Source organism: Fukomys damarensis, unplaced genomic scaffold, assembly GCF_012274545.1.
Source record: "Fukomys damarensis isolate Sample0158 unplaced genomic scaffold, DMR_v1.0_HiC HiC_scaffold_37, whole genome shotgun sequence".
In the NCBI taxonomy this organism is placed as follows: Eukaryota; Metazoa; Chordata; class Mammalia; order Rodentia; family Bathyergidae; genus Fukomys; species Fukomys damarensis.
In genome coordinates this window covers 4,863,424-4,884,909 of record NW_022900949.1, presented here as the reverse complement: position 1 = coordinate 4,884,909, position 21,486 = coordinate 4,863,424, and the positions used below count along the sequence as shown (strand labels likewise).

The 21,486-nt window shown below is 42.3% G+C and overlaps 1 protein-coding gene across 2 annotated transcripts in view; it reads right to left on the bottom strand.

Annotated features, from left to right (window-relative positions):
* Positions 1-475: 475 nt before the first annotated feature.
* Positions 476-21,486, bottom strand: part of LOC104850998 (zinc finger protein 560) — a 24,622-nt gene continuing 3,611 nt past the window's right edge. Inside the window, exons 2-9 of one of the 2 annotated variants that reach the window (XM_010608135.2) lie at positions 20,366-20,489; positions 19,626-19,684; positions 18,277-18,403; positions 15,340-15,435; positions 13,393-13,457; positions 12,766-12,892; positions 8,458-8,537; positions 476-610 (exon numbers count right to left, since the gene is read on the bottom strand). In XM_010608135.2, coding sequence (XP_010606437.1) covers positions 539-610; positions 8,458-8,537; positions 12,766-12,892; positions 13,393-13,457; positions 15,340-15,435; positions 18,277-18,403; positions 19,626-19,684; positions 20,366-20,489 — 750 coding nt within the window. In that variant the 3' untranslated portion in view covers positions 476-538. Of the gene's footprint in view, positions 611-7,818; positions 8,026-8,457; positions 8,538-12,765; positions 12,893-13,392; positions 13,458-15,339; positions 15,436-18,276; positions 18,404-19,625; positions 19,685-20,365; positions 20,490-21,486 lie in introns of those variants that run through there. The other variant, XM_010608128.2, reaches the window with a different exon arrangement.

Below are 21,486 nucleotides of genomic sequence, written 5' to 3'. Positions count from 1 at the left end.
TTTTGGTACCGGGGATCGGACTTGGGTCCTTGTGCTTGTGAGGCAGGCGGCGGAACCACTGAGCTACATCCCCAGCCCAACACCACTACTTTCCGACTGTGAGTCTCTTTCTGCGGACCTCCTCTCAAGTCTTCTGAGGAAGAACGCGAGAGGCGAGATTTCCACAAAACACAGAGCAACACCCAAACCCGGATGACGGTGATGTGCGGGTACCTTTGGGGCACTTACCTGGTTATGTGCAAGGTCCTGAGTTCAGTAACCAATAATAATAATTATAAGAATAAATTTAAAGAATTTATTTATACCATAATCAAATAAGTTGTATATAACTACTGTATGTCAATCTAAACTCTATAATAAAAATACCCGATTTGTTTATAGTTTCACATACAAGCATCGTGTCATGAAGAAACTGGGAATTTAAAGGCACTTGACATGTTTCACTTCATTACAGCTTCTTTTTTCTAGTGTCTCCTCTGTGGTTAATGCCATTCCCATCCATTACAGTTCTTTTTCCCAGAGCTCATGGGCCAAGAATTCACATTGTGATGAGGATCGATAAGGAAATTGTTGGCATGCTTCGACAGTTTGGTGTGTTTTCCATGTAGCACTGGAAAATTAAGATATTAGAATCACACCAGAAGGAATACTATTACATTAGAGAAGTTTGATAAATGGAAATAATATAATATTGATCCCCGGAGAAGGCCCCAACTATGAAAATTTTCTTGAGTTATGTTCTGCTCTGTTTACCTTATAATGGAAACAAAACAGAATTTTCAGATTACGTTTTAATGTTTAGTTCCCATAGAGCTCTCTGTTAAACTTCTTTGAAGATGTATTGCGTGCACATTTTTGTAAGTAAATCTGATCACCTTGAAGAACAAAGACTTTGTTTTTTGAAGACTGAAAAGTTTATAGTTTCAAACAAAAGAAAAAAATAAAGAATTGATATGTGCTGACCAGTGTCGTAACACCTACATGCTTTTCCTAAGGAATTTCTGCAACAGTGTCTGAGGAGTCGGGATAAAATACAGAACCACAGCATGTGCGCTGTTGAACGATGCAATGAACCCACCTAACATGGGCTCTCTGCTTCATAAATTTTGTGTCTGAACAAAAGACTTCCCCTGATGAAAGGCAAATGACTACAAAGGCATGAACCATCCACGTGTAAGACCTGGATATGAGGTTATGGATCCAATCACAGACTTGGATACAGTGACCTGGATTTGGGCTCACGACACCCCTGAAGCTCTCTGACCAGACTCCATTTTCTCATTCATCTAACAGGAACTGCTGTAAAAACGTACAGGGTTGTGACCGGGAGGAGAAATGAGTTAAAGAAAAGTACCTACTCCTAGGAACAGAAAAGACTGTCCCATCAGTTTTGTGTTCAGCTGTGCACAACCCTGGATGCTTACGAGGGAAGTTGAGGGGAAACAGGTAAGAGAGAAAAGGAGGTAAGAACGACAGAACTCACCTCAGGAATCAGGTCTCAGAGCTAAGTAAAGCAGGGCTGCGTATAGTTTGGGCTTGTTTTTATTAATAAAACTATCCATGAGACGGAAAAAATAAAGAGTTGTCTGCAGAATATGTGAAAATGAAAAAGTAAAATATCTTAAGAGGGTCACAAATTAGTTTGCAGTCTCATTTGTAACGAAATCCAACTGACCTTTCTCTTACCTCATGTCTCAAACAAACCAACAAACAAACCAATAAAACACAAAAAGGGAGGGAGAAAAAATTGGAGGGAAGAGAGGGAGAAGGACACAAAAGAGGAGAGATGGAGAAAAAAAAAGAAATGGACAAAGAGAGAAACAAAAAGAGGAAAGAAGGGAGAGACTTTTCAATACATCATAGCATTTGTTCCTCAATCTTCAGATTACCTGGAATACAGCAAAAAGGAATTGTGCGTTTACTCTCTGAATATTGAAAGATGGAGGTGGAAGTTGGAGTCCCGCATGAGGCAACAGGTAACAAGCTCTGCACAGATGTATCTTCTCTGGATGGAGGGTCCCTTGTGCTTTCTGACCTGAGCAGGGCCACTGACACATTGGTATCACCGTGACTATTTATAGTCTTGGTGGATCTGAGGGTCCGATTTTCAAAGCTCCTCACTAAACACAGGTGCAGGGGCATCGATTCCCCAGGGCAGCTCAAACCTTCAAGGCACACAGTGCCATCAGTGATGTCCTGACCCTGAGAGCCAAAGCACATCTCATTCCTGTCCTACCACATTCCTGCTTACCTCTGGGACGGCTCGGTCTGGGATCCTGGGGTCTGACATCAAGGGGGCGCCAGGATTCTTCTGAAACAACATCCTAGCTTATTACAGTCACTAAAGCACTAGGGAACCACAGCCGGCGGACCCCAGACAGATTCAGGGACGTGTACAGTGTATCAGGGGGCCAAGTCCAAAGTGGCACTTTCAAAAGAGCTTTTTTTAAAAAAATTACAGTCTCTTCTTCACAAATGAGGCCGGAGGTGTCACATTAGAGATGGTGATAAAGAAAACTAATTTGCTAGCTACCTAGAGAAGTTTTCAGGAATTACCTGAAAAACAGACATCAAGTCAACATACTTCCTGGGAATGTTGGCACATGCCTGAAATCCCAGTATTCAGGAACTTGAGGCAGGAGGAGTTGAACTCTGAGTTCAAATTCAAGGCCACCCTGGACTACATAGCAAAACCTTCTCTCAAACACTGTTAAAGATATGACAAAAACAACAACAAAAAATTAACCCTAAAGGAAACAAATGACCATCTGATTGTATCTAGCACTGGGTATACAACAATCCTCTGTACAAATTTTGCAACATTTTTGTGAATCTAAAATTGTTCAAAATTAAATTTTAGAAATTAAAAAAAGCCTACCCAGGGATGATAGCACACACTTGTAATCTCAACACTGAGGAGGCTGAGGCAGGAGGATTAAAAGGTCAAGTTCTGTCTATATAGCAGTTCAAGACAGCTTGATATAAATAGTGAAAATCTGTCTAGAAAAAACAAACAAATTAAAACAGAATATGTACACAATGACATATTGGTCAATGGGGCCAACAAAAAAAAGGAGATTATGAAATACATTGGCAAGATTGTTTGAAAGTAAATCGATCACACCTATTTTAGAAAATTGTTGGTATTGTTGAACAGATGTCCTATTACCTCAAACTTTCACACCTAAATATACATCCAACAAAAATATGTCCAGAGGACATGGACAGACTGTCCATGGCAAAGCTAACTTATAAAATATCTCAGCTGTGAACAACTCAAGACCCAAAACAACTGAATGAAAAAATCATGCACATTCACACAGGAGGAAAAAAAAAATAGCATGGTGGTGCACACCAGTAATCTCAGCTTTCAGGAGGCTGAGGACCAGTTAATAGCCAGCCTGGGCTACATAGGGATTCCAAGGCTGGTCTGAGGTATCTAGCAAGACTTCATTTCAAGAAATTGAGGGCTTGGGGAGAGACAAGAAAAGAAATAAGGAAGGAAAGAAATCAAAAGGGCAGGTGTTGAATTTGTGAAGGATTTATTTTCCAGTGGCAAAAATCAGGGAGGAGAGGGACAGAAAAGAACCATTAAGGAAAGGTTTGATGGTGTTGATAATGTTCTCTCTTAACCAGTGAGTGATGGTTCACACAGGCTTTTTATCAGGCACAAAATCAGGGACCTATACATTTCTGCACATATGCCAAAGGCATACAATAATGAATTTTAAAATGTACAGAATTAAACGGAAAACATAAGCACCCACAATCCTAGTGGACGCACTCGTTATGAGACAATTTGTCCGAGAACAGAAAACCAGATGTGAAGCCGGGCCTGGCGGCACACGGCTGCCACCCCAGCACTCTGGAGGCGGAGGCAAGACGATCACAGAAAGCTTAAGCCTGCCTGAGGCTACGTAGTGAGTTCAAGCCCAGGGTCTATGTTGTGAAGCCTTATCTGAAAGGAATTGAAATAAAAAGGAAGGAAAAAATAGACGTGAAATTTTAAGTGTGTGCAATACTTGCACATCCCATTTAAGCGCTCTGTGGGACACGTCTATACCATGCACATTTCTCTACATAATCCATTTGATTTATGACGATTCCTTCCCGGCTCTGCTCCCTGGAATCCTCCCCAAATCCCCAGGAATCTCCTCTGCTTTACGTCCCCTTTCATCCTGCTCTTCACTTCTATTATTACTTGTTCCATTTTGTCTTGTTTGCACATCGAGTGCCGCACACGGACTGTGCAACTTCCTGAGTCTGCCTCATTTCACTGACGCTATCCTCTCCGCTCCTTTTCCTGCTAAGAAAACTCTTTCATTCTTCTTTATGGCTGAACCGCGCTCCGTGTGTTCCTGTACCGTGTTTTCATTATCCACTCATCTGCTGCCTGCCACAAAAGCTGATTTCATCTTAGTGACTGAGTGGTGCCACAATAAACACAACCAGGCAGTTAGCTTTTGTATCCTGACTTCATTTTCTTTGGAGATTATATATATATATATATATATACACACACACACACACACACATATATACACATACACATATATACACACACACACACCCATCAGTGGGATAGCCAGATCACATGGTAGTCCTGTTTTAAAAGCTTTAAGTCACATATGCACACATATCAAATTTTGCCTAATTTTTACACATAAATAAAAAATGTTTAAATGACAGGAACTGAGGTGATTGACTGCAGTTATTTGGAAGCCAGAGATGCCCCTTCACCGCACACACACACGCACACACACACGCGCGCCTGCGCATGCACACACACACATTCAGAGATGGTGGCTGAAGCCAGGTGTGTCAGTACCCAAAATCTCAACCCTCAGGAGGGTGAGGCCGGAGGATCACAAGTTCGATGCCACCCCCAGGACATACAATGAGCTTATGTCAGTCTGAGCAACACTGGCGAGAGACCCTGTCTCAAAAACACAATAGGTCAAACTTTATTTTTCTCAAGGAGCGAGTTTACAGATGCTCAAAATACTTCCCCTTAGCACTGAGTCTTCACATATCTTCTGAGGCATGTGGGAGTACACGGGGACACCTAACTCAATCATTGGACAACTTGGGCTTATCCCACGTGAATATCCTCCTGCTGAGACTTTCTTACGTTCTTTACAAAAATCATTTTCCCCATCAGTTAGCATTTGCTTATGCGTCTAAATAAAGACTGATGGTTCACGTAGAGCTATTCTGTTATGCCCTTGGAAGGTTTTCATCCATCATGAGTTTCCTAGTGACAGCTGAAAGACACATTTTTTTCTGAAAGCTTTGCCAAAGACACTGCATTTAATTTTTCTCCAGTATGTATTCTCCAGTGCACAGTAAGATTGCACTCTATGCTAAAATATTTTCCTGCACAGATTACACTTAGAAATCTCTCTAAAGTACATCCTCATGTGCATTTTGAGAAAAGCTTTCTTATTAAATGATTTGCCACTCACATCATTTAAAAGGTTTCTTTTCCCCGGTTTGATCTTTCATGTCTCCTGTGAGTTATAAGACTCCTAAACACTTGCACACCTTCCTGGCATTCATATTGTCTCATTTGCATGTGAATTTTCCTATGAAAAATGATGAAAGTTTTCCCTCAGAAGTTTTTCCCACAGATTACATGTGAAAAAGTAGTTTCTGAACTTTTTGGCACCAACGACTGGCTTTATGTAAGATAAATTTACCTTGAATGGGGGTAGGTCTCAGTTTCTCTTTTTTAACAGTATATACTGCAATGCACAATAATTACATCCCTCAGCACTAGCATCACCTCAGACTTATCTCAAATCATTAAGAGATTAGATTCTTTTTTTGGTACCGGGAATCCAACTCGGGACCTTCTACTTGCAAGGCAGGCAGCACCACTGAGCTAAATCCCTGGCCCTATTAGAGATTAGATTCTTATAAGGAGGGTGAAACCTACATTGCTCACAGTAGAGTTCTGCTGCTATGAGAAACTAATGCTGCCACTGATCTGCCAGTGGGTGAAACTCAGAGGGTGAGATCAGGGTTGGCGAGCAGCTGGGAGATTTGCTCCCTGCCACGGTGCTCAGCTCCTCCTGTGCAGCCTGGCTCGTAACAGACCATGCACTGGTACCAGTTTGTGGCTTGGTGCTGGGGATCCCCCTGATCTAAATGTTTTTCTCTCCAGTGGGAATCTTCATATGTTAAGATAGGAGCTTTCCAGAGCGCAAGGTCCCGAGTTTGATCTTTGGTACCAAAAAAAAAAGATAGGAGCTTTCCCATAGTCCTGGCACTTAGAGAGCTTTTGTCCTGTATGGATTGTCTGGTGCACAAGAAGATTGCACTTTAGACTAAATGATTTCCCACCCTGATCACATTCACAGGGTTTCTCTCTAGTGTGCTGTAACAAATGAATTCCTACTAAAGGCTTTGACACACTCACTACATTTAAAAAGTGTGATTCTTTGTATGTGTCCTACAAGATGAGATCCTTCTGAGTTTTCTCACATTTCTTACATTCATATCATTTGTTTATCATGTGAATTTCCCTGTGAGAAACAAGGTAAACTTTTATGCTGAATGCTTCTTACATCTCAAAGGGCTTTTCTCCACTGTGCATCTGCATGTGTCCTTTAAGATACATTTAAGACACACGTTGTCCCTGAAGGCTTTCCCACATCCACTGCATTTACAGGGCTTCTCTTTGGTATGAGTTTTTTGTGTAGAGTAACACTAGAGTTGGGTCTAAATGTTTTCCCACATTGATCACATGTGAGAGCTATTTCTCCAGTACGTATCCTCGCATGCATCCTAAGGGATGACTCACTACTTAATAGTTTTCCACAAAGGCTACATCCCATGAATTTCTCTTCAGCGTGGACTCTCCTATGATTTGTAAGATTTGCAAGCATAGTAAAGGTTTGCCCACAATCACTGAATCTATAGTTTCTCTCCAATACGTATTAGCTTCTGCATGGCAATCCTAGAACTCCCAAGAAAGCATCTGCCACATTCATTACATGTATTCTGTTTTCATTTTGAATGTATTCATGTTGTCTAAGAAGTGACCTATCTCTAAAGAATTTTCCACGATCGTTGCATTCATAAGGTATCTCGCCATTATGAATCCTCTCGTGTCACAGAAGGTAAGAGTCTGAGCAGAATGCTTTTCCACATTGATCACGTGGAAAAGGTTTTTCCCCAGTGTGCAATCTTCATGTATGAGTGACTTGGGAGTGGTTTCCCACATCGGTCTCATTGAAGAGGTTTTCTTCTGCTGTGATTTTCCTCATGCTTGTGAACGTATAAGCTGCAACTGACGATGCTCTCACAGATACTCCATTCATAGAATTCTGCTTTCTTCTGTTCTTGAAGAGCCTCGTGATGGGTGGATGCCATTTTACATCACTTTTGTGACCTTTATTGGATTTTTCCCCAAAGTTAATTCTCCTGTGTGGTTCCACACATGGGAAAATCTCCGAGATGGTTCTCAGATGCGAGGGACAGAGGAGATTTCCCTCTAGCATGAACTTGTTTGTTCTGAGCAATGTGAGACTTTCTGTGCAAGACTTCATCAACTATGTGACACTTAGTGGGGTTCCCTCCACATGCTGGCTTCCATTGATTAAAATGAGCAGTCACCATAGGCTTGACCACATTCGTTATGTTGTCTTGGTTCCCTTCCCATATAAATTCTACTAGGTAGGGGTTATCCAAGTAGCTTAGTGGAAGATCACTTGCACAGAGCACACAAAGACTCAGGGTGGATTCCCAGCATCACAAAAAAAAAATATTCTCTTATGTTTAAAGAAATACTTTATTATCCAGGCGTGCTGGCACAGCCCTGTAATCCCACACTCTGGGAGGGTAATGTTGCAGAATCACAAACTGGAACCCGGCTTGGGCCATATATTAGCAAGCTTGTGCCCCCAAAATGAAAATAAATAAATAAATACAATTGAAAAATAAAATGAAAAATAAAGATAAAAGTTGAAAAAAAGGTTGCGGATGTAGCTCTGTATACAGCACTAGGTTCAATCCCCTGTACTGCAAAACAAGCAAACAAACAAACAAAAAGCACTGTATTAAGATTAGAGTTTACCTAATTATCTTCTCTGTGCATCTGCCTAGTTTCGCACTTACTTGAGTTTACTCATTAGAATGAGCTCAATGATACATCAAGTGCTTGCATCAGACGCAGAGTTTTAACGCAGAATCACTTTATACTAACTTCCATTTTCAACACTGAATATCTAATGGAAATATTCTATGGAAATATTTTGGAAGTTCTCCATTCACCATTTGCATAGAGATATAAGTTTTCTTTACATGAATGTTTAGAGAATCTCTTGCTTTCTGTGGTAAAAGTAGAATGACATTTCCTTTTAACTACCCTCTACTTCCCAGGTTCATTTTCTACTACTGGGATTTCAAGACGTTGAATGTGGAGGGCAGGAAATTACGCCACAGGAATCTTACCTTCCTGTCACTCACTCTTTGTCTTTCTGAGCTTTCTCGGATAGGTTGTGGCCGGTTGGCTGGCGGCAAAAGTATCACATCTGGAAAAAAGTTAGATTTTTGAAAAGAAATAGTGAAACAGCAGGATCTGTAGGGAATAAGTTTCAAGACACCTAGGGGATGCTTGAAACTATGGATGCTACCGAGGTCTCCTCAGACTAGATTCTTTCCTAGTCTCTACACATATACATACGTAGGATAAGCTTTTACTTTTTCACTTCCACATACCCAAATAGATAGCATCATGTGTCTTATACATTGTCAAATAAAATGCAGATCACGTGAACACAAGAACTGTGATTCTACAGCAGTAGACGTGATAATGCGGACAGGGTGTATAGCATGATACACTTCACAAAGGGAAAAACAGAACGGAGACTAATTCGGTGGATTATCTCCAGCTCTGGGCTACATAATGAGTTCAAGTTCAGCCTAAAGTACATAGTAAGACCTTGTTTCTTTTCTGTTTTTTGGGGGGTTGGGGTGGGGTGCTGGGGATCGAACTTGGGCCCTTGCTCGTGTGAAGGAGACCCCGTTCCAAAAAACGACCTATCATTCCAGCACTTGGGAGGCTGAGGCAGGAGGATCACTGCCTGTTTGCCCTCCTGGGTTACATAGTGAATTCAGGGCCAGCCTGAACTGCACAGAGAGACCTGTCTAACAAAAAAAAAGTTAAATATCCCATGGTTTCTTTGACATTAGAAACCCAAAGCATAAATAATTTAAAGAGCAAGATAAAAGAGAGATGATAGGAAATAGAGGTAAACTTTGTGGAGGTGTGAAGGGGGTATGGAATGGGGACCAGGAGACAGGAAAATGAAGCAATTAAGAAACAATATGTATATGTACCAATTCCTCACCATAGATGTATTTGTAATAAAACACAAACATATGCCAGTAGATAAAAATAAGAGTGAAATTAAAAGAACAATTCCCTGACAATAGCATCAGAAAGAAACTACTTCGAAGCTGTGTGTGGTGGTGCAGGCCTGTAATTCTACCATTCAGGAGGCTGAGGCAGGAGGATTGCCAAGGGTTTAAGGTCAAGCCTGGACTATATAATGAGACCCTCTCTCAACCACCACCCTCCCAAAAGAAGGAAATAACTTAAAAACAAAACTAAAATAGAAATACATGACAAATCAGGGATAGTTGCCCATGTCTGTTATCCCAGTTACTCGTGAAACTGAGTCAGGAGGATTGCAAGTTCGAGCCCAGCATAGGCACTTAACAAATCTTGTCTCAAAATAAAAATACAAAGGGGTGGGAAGGTAGCTCAGTGGTAAAACACTTCTGGGTTCAATTCTAGTACTGCTTAACAACCAAAAAATTAAGGCACAGAGACTGAAATCTAAAAAAAGAAAAAAATTGTTAAGTGTCCTGGGAGTGTAGCTCCCTCATCGAATTCACCTCTGGCACACAGAAGACCTGGCTTCACACGGCAGCATCCACCAGGGGGAAAATAAAGCAAAGTGCCAATGGGAATTAAAGGACAGCTAAATCACTTAAAGGACAACCTGCATTCAAAGAGTGGAAAACTATTATTGAATATTAGGCTTCAGCCTTAAATATTACTAAGACGGCAATACTAACCAGACTGATCAACAGATTCAACCTTTTTATTTGGTTTTGTTTTGGGTGCAACACTGGGGATCAAACCCAGGCCCTGCCACATACCAGTCAAGAACTCTATGCTGACCTGCATCCCTGGCCCAACGTGATCTTTCCTGAAATCCCACTAGGAGTCAGGTGTGGTGGCGCACACTTGTAACCCCAGAACTCTGAGGCTGAGGCAAGAGGAGCACAAATTGAGCACAAGTTAGCAAGATCCTGTCTCCTGGGCTGGCGATTTTAGCTCAGTACCACCACAGCTGCCTGAGAAGTACAAGGTCCTGAGTTCCATCCCTGGAACCAAAAAAAATTCTGTACAGATTCTTTCGAGAAGCTGAAATCTGACTCTGAAATTCACGGGGAAATGCAAGGGAATCTAGAATAGGCAAAATAATCTTAAACAAAACAAAACACCAAGGGAGCATTTACATTTCCAATTTCAAACTTTACTACAAAGGTACAGTAATCCACATAATGGCGCTGGCATAAGGACTGACACGTGAACAAGTGAAACGGAATTAAGAGTCCAGAAAACAGATAAATCAGAGAGCAATAAGACAACACGCACAAAACAACAGAAACCATTTTGAAACCATGAATCTGACAAGTGTTTTGTATCTAGAAATGCAGGACCATTTTCAGTCAGTGAAAAAGTCAATCCAATTTAATAATGGGTCACGAATTTGAGCAGACATTTCTCTAAAGAAGCTATACGTCCAGCCAATGAACATGTGAAAAGATGCTTGATCTCATTAGTCACTAGATGAACACAAATCAAGACACAATCAAATACCACTTGGTAAGTATGGAGAAGAATGTGAAGAATTTGGAAAGGAGCTATACAAAAAATTTTAAATAAAAGAATTAAGATGTGTCATGTATATGTACCAACTCCCCACAATGATTGTAATCATTGTATACTGTAAAAATGGACTGAAAAAAACTTAATTAAAAAAAAGAATGTGGAGAATTTTGAATCTTTACCCATTGCTGGAGGGGATGTAAATAGTCCATTTGCAAAAAGAGTTTGACTAGCCCTTCAACATGTTAAACATATGGGCTGGGGATTTAGCTCAGTGGTTCTGGCTTCTGCTTCGCAAGTGCAAGAACCCACGCTCAATCCCCAGTACTAAAAAAATAATTTAATTAAAAAAAATTTAAAAATCAAGATAGTTCCACACGTTGGCATATATGCAAGAAAAATCAAAACCTATGTCCAGGAAAGTAAAAGATAGACAATTTTCCCCTAGAGAAGGAAGAGGAGAGGAAGAGAGAGCAAGAGAAGACGGGGTGACAGGGATGAAAGTAATATATGTTATATGTATGCACCAGTGATCAAAACAAATTTCATTATTCTGTATTACTATCAGGCACTGATTTAAAAAATGCTAAAGTAGCTGGGTATAAAAGCACAGAACTGTAACCCCAGTACTCTGGGAGGCTAAGGCAATAGGGTCACAAGTTCAAGCCCAGCCTCAGCAATTTAGCAAGACGCAATATAAAAAATAAACCAGGCAAGCCAGGCTTTATGGCACATGCCTATAATCCCAGCACTCAGGAGGCTGAGGCAGGAGGATCTCTGTGAGTTCAAGACCAACCTGGGCTACATAGTGAGTTCCAGTCAGCCCCAACTACATAGTGAGACCCCGTCTCAAAAAAACAAAACAACAAAAAAAAACCCAAAATAAATAAATAAACAAAACCAGGCGAAATTTCTTATGTTCATAAACCCAGTACTCAGGAGGCTGAGGATTGCTGTGATTGATGCCACCCTGAACACATGGTAAGTTCAAGGACAGTCTGAACTACATAGCAAGACTGTCTAAAAAAAATAAAGGTAAAAAATAAATACCTATACAAAAACTCAGCTGGGCATGCTGGGGCACACCTTTAATCCCAGCACTCGGGAGGCTGAGATAGGAGGATCGCTGTGAGTTCGAGACCAGCCTGGGCTACATAGTGAGTTCCAGGTCAGTCTCAACTACATAGTGAGACCCTGTCTCAAAAACAAAACACAAAACAAATAAAAACCCATAAATGAATGTTCCTAGTAGCGCTATTCTTAGTACCAGGAAAGTATAAAGAACTCAAATGTCGATCAATAATGAATTGATTAAAAAGTGGTATGTCAATATGAAAGAAGATTATTCCGTAATAAAGAGGAATGAGTTGTACGTGCTACAACCTGGATAAACCTTGAAAACTTGCTACATGAAAGAAGCCAGTAACAAAAGAACATATGTTATATGATTCTGTTCCTGTGAAATGTCTTCCACAGGCAAATCTGTAGAGATGAAGGAGAGCAGCACTTATCAGAGGTTGTAGGCATGGGGAAACAGGGTGTGACTCTGAACAGATACAGGCTTTCTTTGGGGCGGGACAATGAAAATATCCTTAAATTGGACAGGGGTGATACTTGCACAACTTTGTCAACATACCCGGGAAAAATATTTTGTACACTAAAAATATTCTAAAAATATAGTCCACTGGGGATATAGCTGAGTGTCAGAGCCCTTGCTTGGCATGTAGGAGGCTTGGGGTTCAATCTCCAGTACTGTAAAACAAAACCCGACCATAAAAACCTAACCTATACCACAAGGATGATCGGGACTCATGCTCAAGATCAATGCATAAATGCAGAGCTGGTGTCAGCCTTACCCAGGGAAGCCAAGTTTCCATAGTTCTCCAGCATCACATCTCGGTAGCGTTCTCTCTCAGGTGGGTCCAGCAATTTCCACTCCCCTCTGGTGAAGTCTACGGCCACATCCCGGAAGGTTACCAAGGTCTAGAACCCCAACACATTGGTGTGAACCACTGGGCAGCCCCGCCATTGACCGCAGATGGCGCTGGGTTCATCCAAGACTCAGCCCCTTTCCACGTTTGTGTTCACTGCCTCAGTGATCCCAGCAGGTCTCCAGCATTCCAAGCATCTTATCACACAACGATATCCCCCTCTGCACTCTTGAGAGCTTACACTCGGGTTAATCTGCTATCAGCCACCTCCCTGGTCCAACTGGGACCTGAGCACAAAACGAGCATGAGAGAAATTACAAGCTTTGTGAATAAATCATTCCCCCCAGAATGTCCATACGACAGTCCTGCAGCATCCTTCTTGCATTTTATTTGTTTACTTCTTTGGCTGCTGGTTGCTTTCATTGTTCTTTTGAGACAGAGTCTTGCTGCGTGTTCCAGGCCACCACATTTGAGCTTGTAGACTCTGTTACTTTACCTAACACTAAGCAACAGGACTAACCAAAGAAAGAAAGGAAAGAAATCACGACTCACCTGTGATGCAGTGTTTCTCTGATGTACACAAGCAGGGGCTTGAGGAAAGCCCTGGAGGACAGGCACTGGAGGGGAGAAGACGAGGCTCTATTCACACACAGTAGTATCACACTCACAGTCTAGAGGTGCTGCCTGTGCTAGGCAGCTTTTCATCACTATAATAAAATACCAGAGTCAAGCTACCTTTATAGTTAGCCCACAGTTTGGGAGGATGAGCATCCAGAGTAGGACAAAAATCTGGTGATGGTTTCCTCAGGCTGCGGCTGTCTCACCTTTTGGTCAATAGCAACAGTAGGCAGGGTCACATTTTGAACAGGAAGCCACAGACAGCCTCAACAGGGCCAGAGTCAGGGCACTGTAATAATGCTGTCATGAAGTTATAAGGACCCCAGGAGAAATATAGTAACCGGAGGTGTCCTGTCTTTTGGTTTGCCTGGATCCCCCCCGAGTAAAGAGGAACATTTTGAGCCTCATGTAAAATATCCAATATAGTTCATGAGTATAAGTAACAGAATTTCTTTTTAAATCATTTCTATTCTAACATTTAAAAAAGGGGGCAGCAAGAAGATCATAAGTTTAAGACCACCCTGTGCTATTAAATGATTTTAGTAAGACCCTGTCTCTAAATTTTAAAAAAATTAAAAATGGAATGGGTATGTAGCTCACTGAAAAGGCCCCTGGGCTCAATCTCTACTACTGTAAAATTAAAGAGGGCAAGCAGGCCATGGGTTGAACAAGCCTGGCTTAAGCCCATGCCCGCACCTCACCAGACAACACACTACGCTCCTTTATGCCTTCTCCTTGTTTTTCATTTTTCTTCCAGTACCGAGGATGAATTTAGGTCTTGTGCCTAAGTGGCAAGTGTGCTGTCACTGAGTTACATCCCCAACCCTGTTTCTGGAATTCTCCGTTTAATATTTTCAGACCACAGTTGACTGTGCATACCAAATCCTCAGGAAGTGAAACCACGCCTACTTAACAGCGGATTCATGTACAATGCTAACAAGTGGCAGGTAAAACACGAACCCAACCTGAAACAACTGCAAACCCAACTTGCAGTTGCTAGAGTATGAAACAGGGAGGTGACGACAGCAAAAGAGTAAGGCCTGTGTGGATCTCTCCACCAATACTGACCTGGAACTTTGCGAGAACATGAAAGAACAGGTTCAGGTTCAGTGACGTTTGGATGATTCAGTATGTGATGCAACACTTAAGGAACGATTCCAGTAGGAGTGAAAATGATAGACAGAAGCTGTTCTGAGCTATGCAAAATGAAAACGAGGCAAGGGCTCCAAATGCAAGTGCTACAAGGGGAGACAGATTTTTCTCTCAGATCACAGGAAAGCAGAAAATGATAGATTAAAGATGAAAGACCACAGAAAGCTGAAGCTTCGTGAAGAAACGCATACCAAAGGTCCTGTACTTTCTCCTGATTGTAGTTTAAATCGACAATGTCCCCCTAAAGGTCTCCTGCCTTCGGAGGTAGAGGTTTTGGATGGTGATGAACTGATGAGGACTGTAACTCATCCGTGACTAATCCATCAACCAGGTCGTGATTTCATGGCATATTTAGGAGGTGATGGGCACTTAGGTAAAAGGGATGGGTCGTGGAGATGTATCTTTGAGGACTGTATCATCCCTGCTCCTTTCCTCTCTGGGTTTTTCCCTTTCTGCTTTCTGGGTTCCTTGAGGTAAGCAGCTTTCCAACCATGTGCCTTTCTGACACAATGTTTCTCCTTCACCAGGAGCATAAAGGAGCCTGCTGACCGTGGCCTGAAACCCTGAGCCAAAGTAAACTTGTCCTCTAAGTTGTTTTTCTCAGGTGTTTGGTCATGGCAACAAAAAGTCAACGCACTTCTTGAACTTAAAGGTTATTAAAAAAAAAAATCATGAGCACCTTTCTCAACCAGAGCTGTTACTCCAAACACTCATACGCCAGCTGCTCACCTGAACAAGGGTCTTGGTGAAGTTTTCTCTCTGCAGTCTCCGGCTCCTGCTCCTGCTCCAGCTGGGAGATCAGAGTAGGTTTGCAGAGCTGGTGTCCTATGATGAAGAACGAAACACAAGAGAGGAAAGTACAATGCAAACAACTTCCAAGACAACGTGGCAACTGAATCTTTGAGGCTCTAGAGGTGGGTCAACTATGTGTTTAGGAGTCACAAAATGGGCCAGGCATGGTGGTGTATGCCTGTAACACCAGCATTCAGGAGACTGAGGCAGGAGTGTCACGTAAGCCCAAGAGTTGGACACCAGTAGGGAAAACGTAAAATATCATCTCAAAAAACAGTAATAATAAGGAATGGGACAATGAAAGACTTGGTTAGCTCCCTTTGCCACCAAGAAATAGTAGATGAAACAATTAAAATCAACTCCTTCAGATCTCTGGGAATTAACTAAAATCACAGAACAAATAGAAAAGTAAGGAGTCAAGAGAAATTACCGAATTTTTGTGAGAGAGCAGGTTCTTTGACAGTTGAATCTGAGATCACAGTAATACGTTGGTGTCCTTAGAAGTTTGCCACTAAATATAATGTCTGCAGATGCACAGGCCCAGTATTTGTACATCAGCTATGAGGGCCCAGCCTCTCATACCCTTGATCTTTACGTAACTTATACTAACCTAATGCAACATAAACAATGTTATGCTGCACTGATTAGGCGATTACGTTAAGAAAAAAATATATTCGGGACAAGCTATTTTCAAGCATATTTGATCGGCAGTTGGTTGAATCCATTGATGTGGAACCTGTGAAGACTGAGATTCGGTCCCCTGTTTCTTGTTCCTCCTCCTTCCCCATATCAGCGGAGTCATAGCCAAAAACCAGCACCATCGAAGTCGACACGGAGGTGGCTGCTTTAGCTCTGTTAAAAGCACCAAACTCGGGCATGGTGGTGCATGCTTCTGATTCCAGCACTTTGGAGGCAGAAGCTGGAAGATTATGAATTCAACCCAGCCCAGACTACAAGACCATATTTAATAATCCTAACAATAATGATAATAAAGTAAGCATGGATTTTTTTTTTCTGGACGCCTAGCTGCCTAGAGAATTTCTATTTTCAGATTACCACCACTATTTAATTTTACTCAGAACTCAACAAGAAAAAAAATCTTTACCTTCAAAGTAGAGATGCTTCTCAATTTATATTAGGGGTGTGTTCCAGTAAAACTCATCATGAATTGAAAATGCGATGTTTCAAAAATAAGCCAGGTGTGGTAGCACATGGCTGTAATCTAAGCACTTGGGAGGCTGAGACAGGAGGATTGCTATAAGATTGAGGCCACTCTAGGCTACATAGTGAGTTCCAGGCCAGCCTGAACTATATAGTGAGAACTTGTCTCAATGTCACTAAGTAAGTAAGGGCCGGCGATTTAGCTCAGTGGTTCCACCACCTGCCTCGCAAGCCCAAGGACCCGAGTTCAATCCCTGGTACCAAAAAGAATAAAAATTTCAAAAAATAATAAAATAAAGAGTAAATAAATAAACAATGAAAAATTTCTATTTTAAAACAAAGCAGTATATATCCCATGTAATTGATCGAATACATGTTCTCATCCCTAATCAAAAAAATGTGCAGAATTAAAACATTTCAGAACATGGAATCTTTTGGATTTGGGAATGTTTGTACACTTTAGAAGCTGGGCATCTCTAATCCAAAAAATTATTATCTAAAATGCTCTAAAATCCAAAACTTCTGCCCTAATGTGAGGTTCATAATGTTCAGACTCTGGAGATCATTTTGGATTCAGATTTGGGGATTATGAGTGCTTCACGTGTACCTGTATCACAAAAATGGTGGCAACCCGAAAGGCACACAATACTGATTGGCTGTGTATCCTCCTGATTGCATTGTTCACTCACAGGTGCAGCTCTCTGACCTTATATGTATGAGAATTACCACCCTGAATGTCATAGAGCAAGGAAAGATCAAAATTCTTTCAAAGTATGGTTGCCACTAAATCGGTACCTCTTCTATACCACTGTCAAATCAAAATTGTACATCAGCCAGGTGGAGTGACACATGCCTACAGTCCTAGTTACCAAGGAGAATAAGGCAGGTCAATCAAGACTTCAGGACAAGCAAGCCTGGACAACACAGAAAGATCTTGCCTCAAAAACAAAAAGAAAATCTTCAGTCAAATGATAAGAGTTTGCCTGTTTTGCCAAATGAAAGATAACCCTTTAGCAACATGGCCAGGTACTTACAGGCTATGATTTCACTTAATGCTGATGGAGAGTTTACAAAGAAATCACAGAATAAATAAATAAATAAGAATTATTAAAAATGCCCGGGATTTGGCTCTGCAGCTCTGCACCTGCCATACAAGTGCAAGGTCCTGAGATCGAATTCTTCTACCAAAAAAAAAAAAAAAGGACAGCACGGAGAACTAGACAATCATAGAGATGTTGGGAAGCTCCAGGTTTCTGAGGTATAAAAGGTTGTGCAGGTGACCATGAAGACCGAGGACAGAAGAAATCCTGTCACTCTCCTTTAACTGATCCTAAGACCCATCTCAAGCAGAGAGTAGAAGTGGACCTTGTCTTATGTCACCAGAAGCATCAAGGCATCACAAAGACTCAGGATAAATTTTTAAAAAATCACTTTACTGTGCATTGGCAGAAACCATAAGGCACTGAGGATGATCCCTCAGAAGTCAGGCTTAAAATTAAGAGCAGTAATTTTAAGCAAACTACCTTTCAGGGCTGGGGTGTGGCTTAGCAGTACGACTGCTGTCTAGCATGTGCAAGGCCCTGGGATCAAGCTTCAGTATTGCAAAAAGTAAAACCCATGGACAATCGACGGCACAAGGTGGTCGGGACTCTCTCATCCCAGAAACCCATGCTCAAGATCAGTGAATAAACAAAGAGGTGGTGTTAGCCTTACCCAGGGAAGCCAAGTTTCTGTAGTTCTCCAGCATCACATCTCGGTAGAGTTCTCTCTCAGATGGGTCCAGCAATTTCCACTCCCCTCTGGTGAAGTCTATGGCCACATCCTCGAAGGTTACCAAGTTCTGGAACACCAGCACATGGGTATAAACCACTGGGTAACCCCACTATTGTTCCTGGGAAGGTTTTGAGCAACAACTGCAGCGGTGAAAGACCTGCTTCACAGTGACTGCAGATGGGACTGAGTTAATCCAGGCTGGGCCCTCAGAACTTTTTCTTTCTTTCTTTTTTGTTTTTTAAATTTTTGTCTCGCTATCTATCTATCTATCTATCTATCTATCTATCTATATCTATCTATCTATCTATCTATCATCTATCTATCTATCTATCTATCTAGTTCAGGCTGGCCTTGAACTCACCATGGGGCCCCGGATGACCTTGAACTCAGTGATCTCCTGCCTCAGCCTCCTGGGTTGTGCAATTACAAGGGTGCACCACCACTCCCGGCCCCCGTGTCCAGGATTTAAAGCAGCATGGCAGCCGAATAGGGTGGCCCATGTCTCTAATCCTAGCTAGAGGAGAGGATGAAGCAGGAGGACTGCAAGTTCAAGGCTACTCTGGGCCACTTGGCAAGACTCTCAAAGTTAAAAAGGTTGGGGGTATAACTCGGTGCTCCCGAGCAATGTAGTTGGCCCTGGGTTCAATTCCCACCAACGCATATGCAAAAAGGGATTTAAACCGTCCATACTACATGATGAAATGCAGGCTTTCATGTCTTCACCTCTAGCCTGAGACCTTTTACAGGCCTCACTCTGTCCCACCTCCAGGGTCCAACGTAAGACCTGAGCACATGCTTTGTGATAAATCATTTCTCCCAGAATGAGCACATGTTTTTTGTGTCTAGGGAAGTCTTGTATATTTCACTGAATTTCCCTAAAGGTACTGAGCAAGAGGCATATTGCAAGCAGTGGTAACATCTTATTGAAGATGCTGAACCTCACTGCCGAAGGTCTGAAATGCAGGCTGAGCCGTGAGTGTTGGGAGTCACATTCATTCTAGGACAGGAATGTATTCTTTTTTTTTTTTTTTTGTACCAGAGATTGAACTCAGGACCTTGTAGTTACAAGGCAGGGAGCAGGACCACTGAGCTAAGTCCCTGGCCCAGGAACGTATTCTTAAGAAAGAAAACATCTTGGAAGGGGGAGGATATTAGAGGGGAAGAGGCTGTAAAAAATTAGGATGTGATACAGCCATGTACCAACTCCCCATGATGAATGTAATCATTATGTGCTGGAAACCTGTGCTAATTAAAAAAAAAAAGAAAAAGAAGAAAACAGCTTGACTCACCTGTGACTCCCAGTGGGTGTTTTCCATGTCTGTGACTCTCTGATGTGCACACGCAGGGACTTGAACAGGTAGAGTGAGAGGAGAGAAGACGTCACAGTCCCCATGGGGAATGAATGTACAGTTTCAATTTTCTTAGACCAAGTGTGACCAATAATTGTGACGTGTCGACTTAATTGAATTATGAGATGCGCTCAGCGGATTAGCTCACTTCTGGATAAGTGTGAAGGGCAGGCGAAGGACGCGAGACTCGGGCACAGCGCCCCTGCTCATCTTCACAGCCACCATGAACCAAGCATCTTTGTACGCCAGGCCCTTCTATCACCATGTTCCCGCCAGGGCGCCAGCTAACCATGGACTGAATCCCCCGAAACTGTGAGACAGATGAAACCTCGCCTCCTTTTAGTTGTGGGTATTGGGGATCGGGTCCCAGCGGAGGGAAAGCTGACGCACAAGACAGTTTGACTTCAGGAGGGTGGAGTTGGTATCCTCCCCGATTTCATTTTAAACATCTACTGGGAAGCGCAGTTCCTACCATCTCTACGATTTCTGCCCTTCCGTCCCTGTACACCGTTTTACTCCATAATCCTAAAGGGCAGTGACTCAGACACGAGCAAACCGCAGGGCTCCAAGTGCTGGTGGAGCTCTACCCCCTCCTCTCACGTCAGCCCCTCTTATCTATTCCTCTTCCATGGAGGAGGTGCCCCTTCTACCAGCGGAAGGGAAACTACCCCGGAACTTACCAGGTATGATGGATGGATTTGCAGCTGCCATCCTGCAAGTCTGCAAGTTAATACAACCCTGACAGCAACCAGGAGAACTGAGGTGCTTCTTATCTTGCTGCCAGTGACCTCTCCAGGAAAGGTTCTGAAACAAACAAAATGTTAAAGCTAGCCTTAGTAATCCCAGCGCTAAGCGAGGCCGAGGCAAAAGGATCAGAAGTTTCAGGTCCACCTGGGCCACTCAGCAAGTCCCTGTCTCAAAATAGCTGCAAGTATATTTGAGTGGCAGAGCACCCCTGAATTCTGTTCCCGGAGCCACAAATAATACATGAATAAAAGGACACGTGTTGTGAACAACCTGTCGCTTAGATGATCCGATTGAACAATTGGTCCCAGGATATTTGTTTGTTTCAAGTACTGAGCACTGCACTCAGGACCTCAAGCACAGTAGGCAAGTGCTGTACTACTGAGCTACATCTCAGCCTTTTCTATTTTATCTTGAGGCAGACTCTCAATAATTTGCCCAGGTTGACCTCAAATTTATGATCTTCCTGCCTCACCTTGCTAAGGAGCTATGATTCTAGGCACGTACGACCATACTCAGGTTCGCTGGATAGTTGTGTTAAAACATACTGACACCAAAAAAATCATAGCACCTTGTTTGTTTGTTTTTGTTTTGGACACCAGGGATCAAACTCAGGTCTTTGGGCTTGCGAGGCAGGTGGCAGAACCACTGAGCTAAATCCCCGGCCCTCATAGCACCTTGTTAAGCTAGGCATAACAGTGCACACCTGGGCACTCAGCACTCAAGCAGGCTAAGGCAAGAGGATCCCAAGTTCCAAGCCCAGCCTGGGCAATTTAGCTAGTTATTGAGAATGTCTCTCAAAAAGAAGAAAAAAAGAAAAAAAAAGAAAAAGACCTGGCTTTATATCTCAGTGCAAAGCCTTGGGCTCCATCCCTAGTGTTGCACAAAATAAAAATAAAAATTATTAAAGAAAATAGGAAGCCGGGTGTGGTGGTGCATGCCTGTCATCCCAGCACTCGGGAGGCTGAGGCAGGAGGATCCCTGTGAGTTCAAGACCAGCCTGGGCTACATAGTGAGTTCCAGGTCAGTCTCAACTACATAGTGAGACTGTATCAAA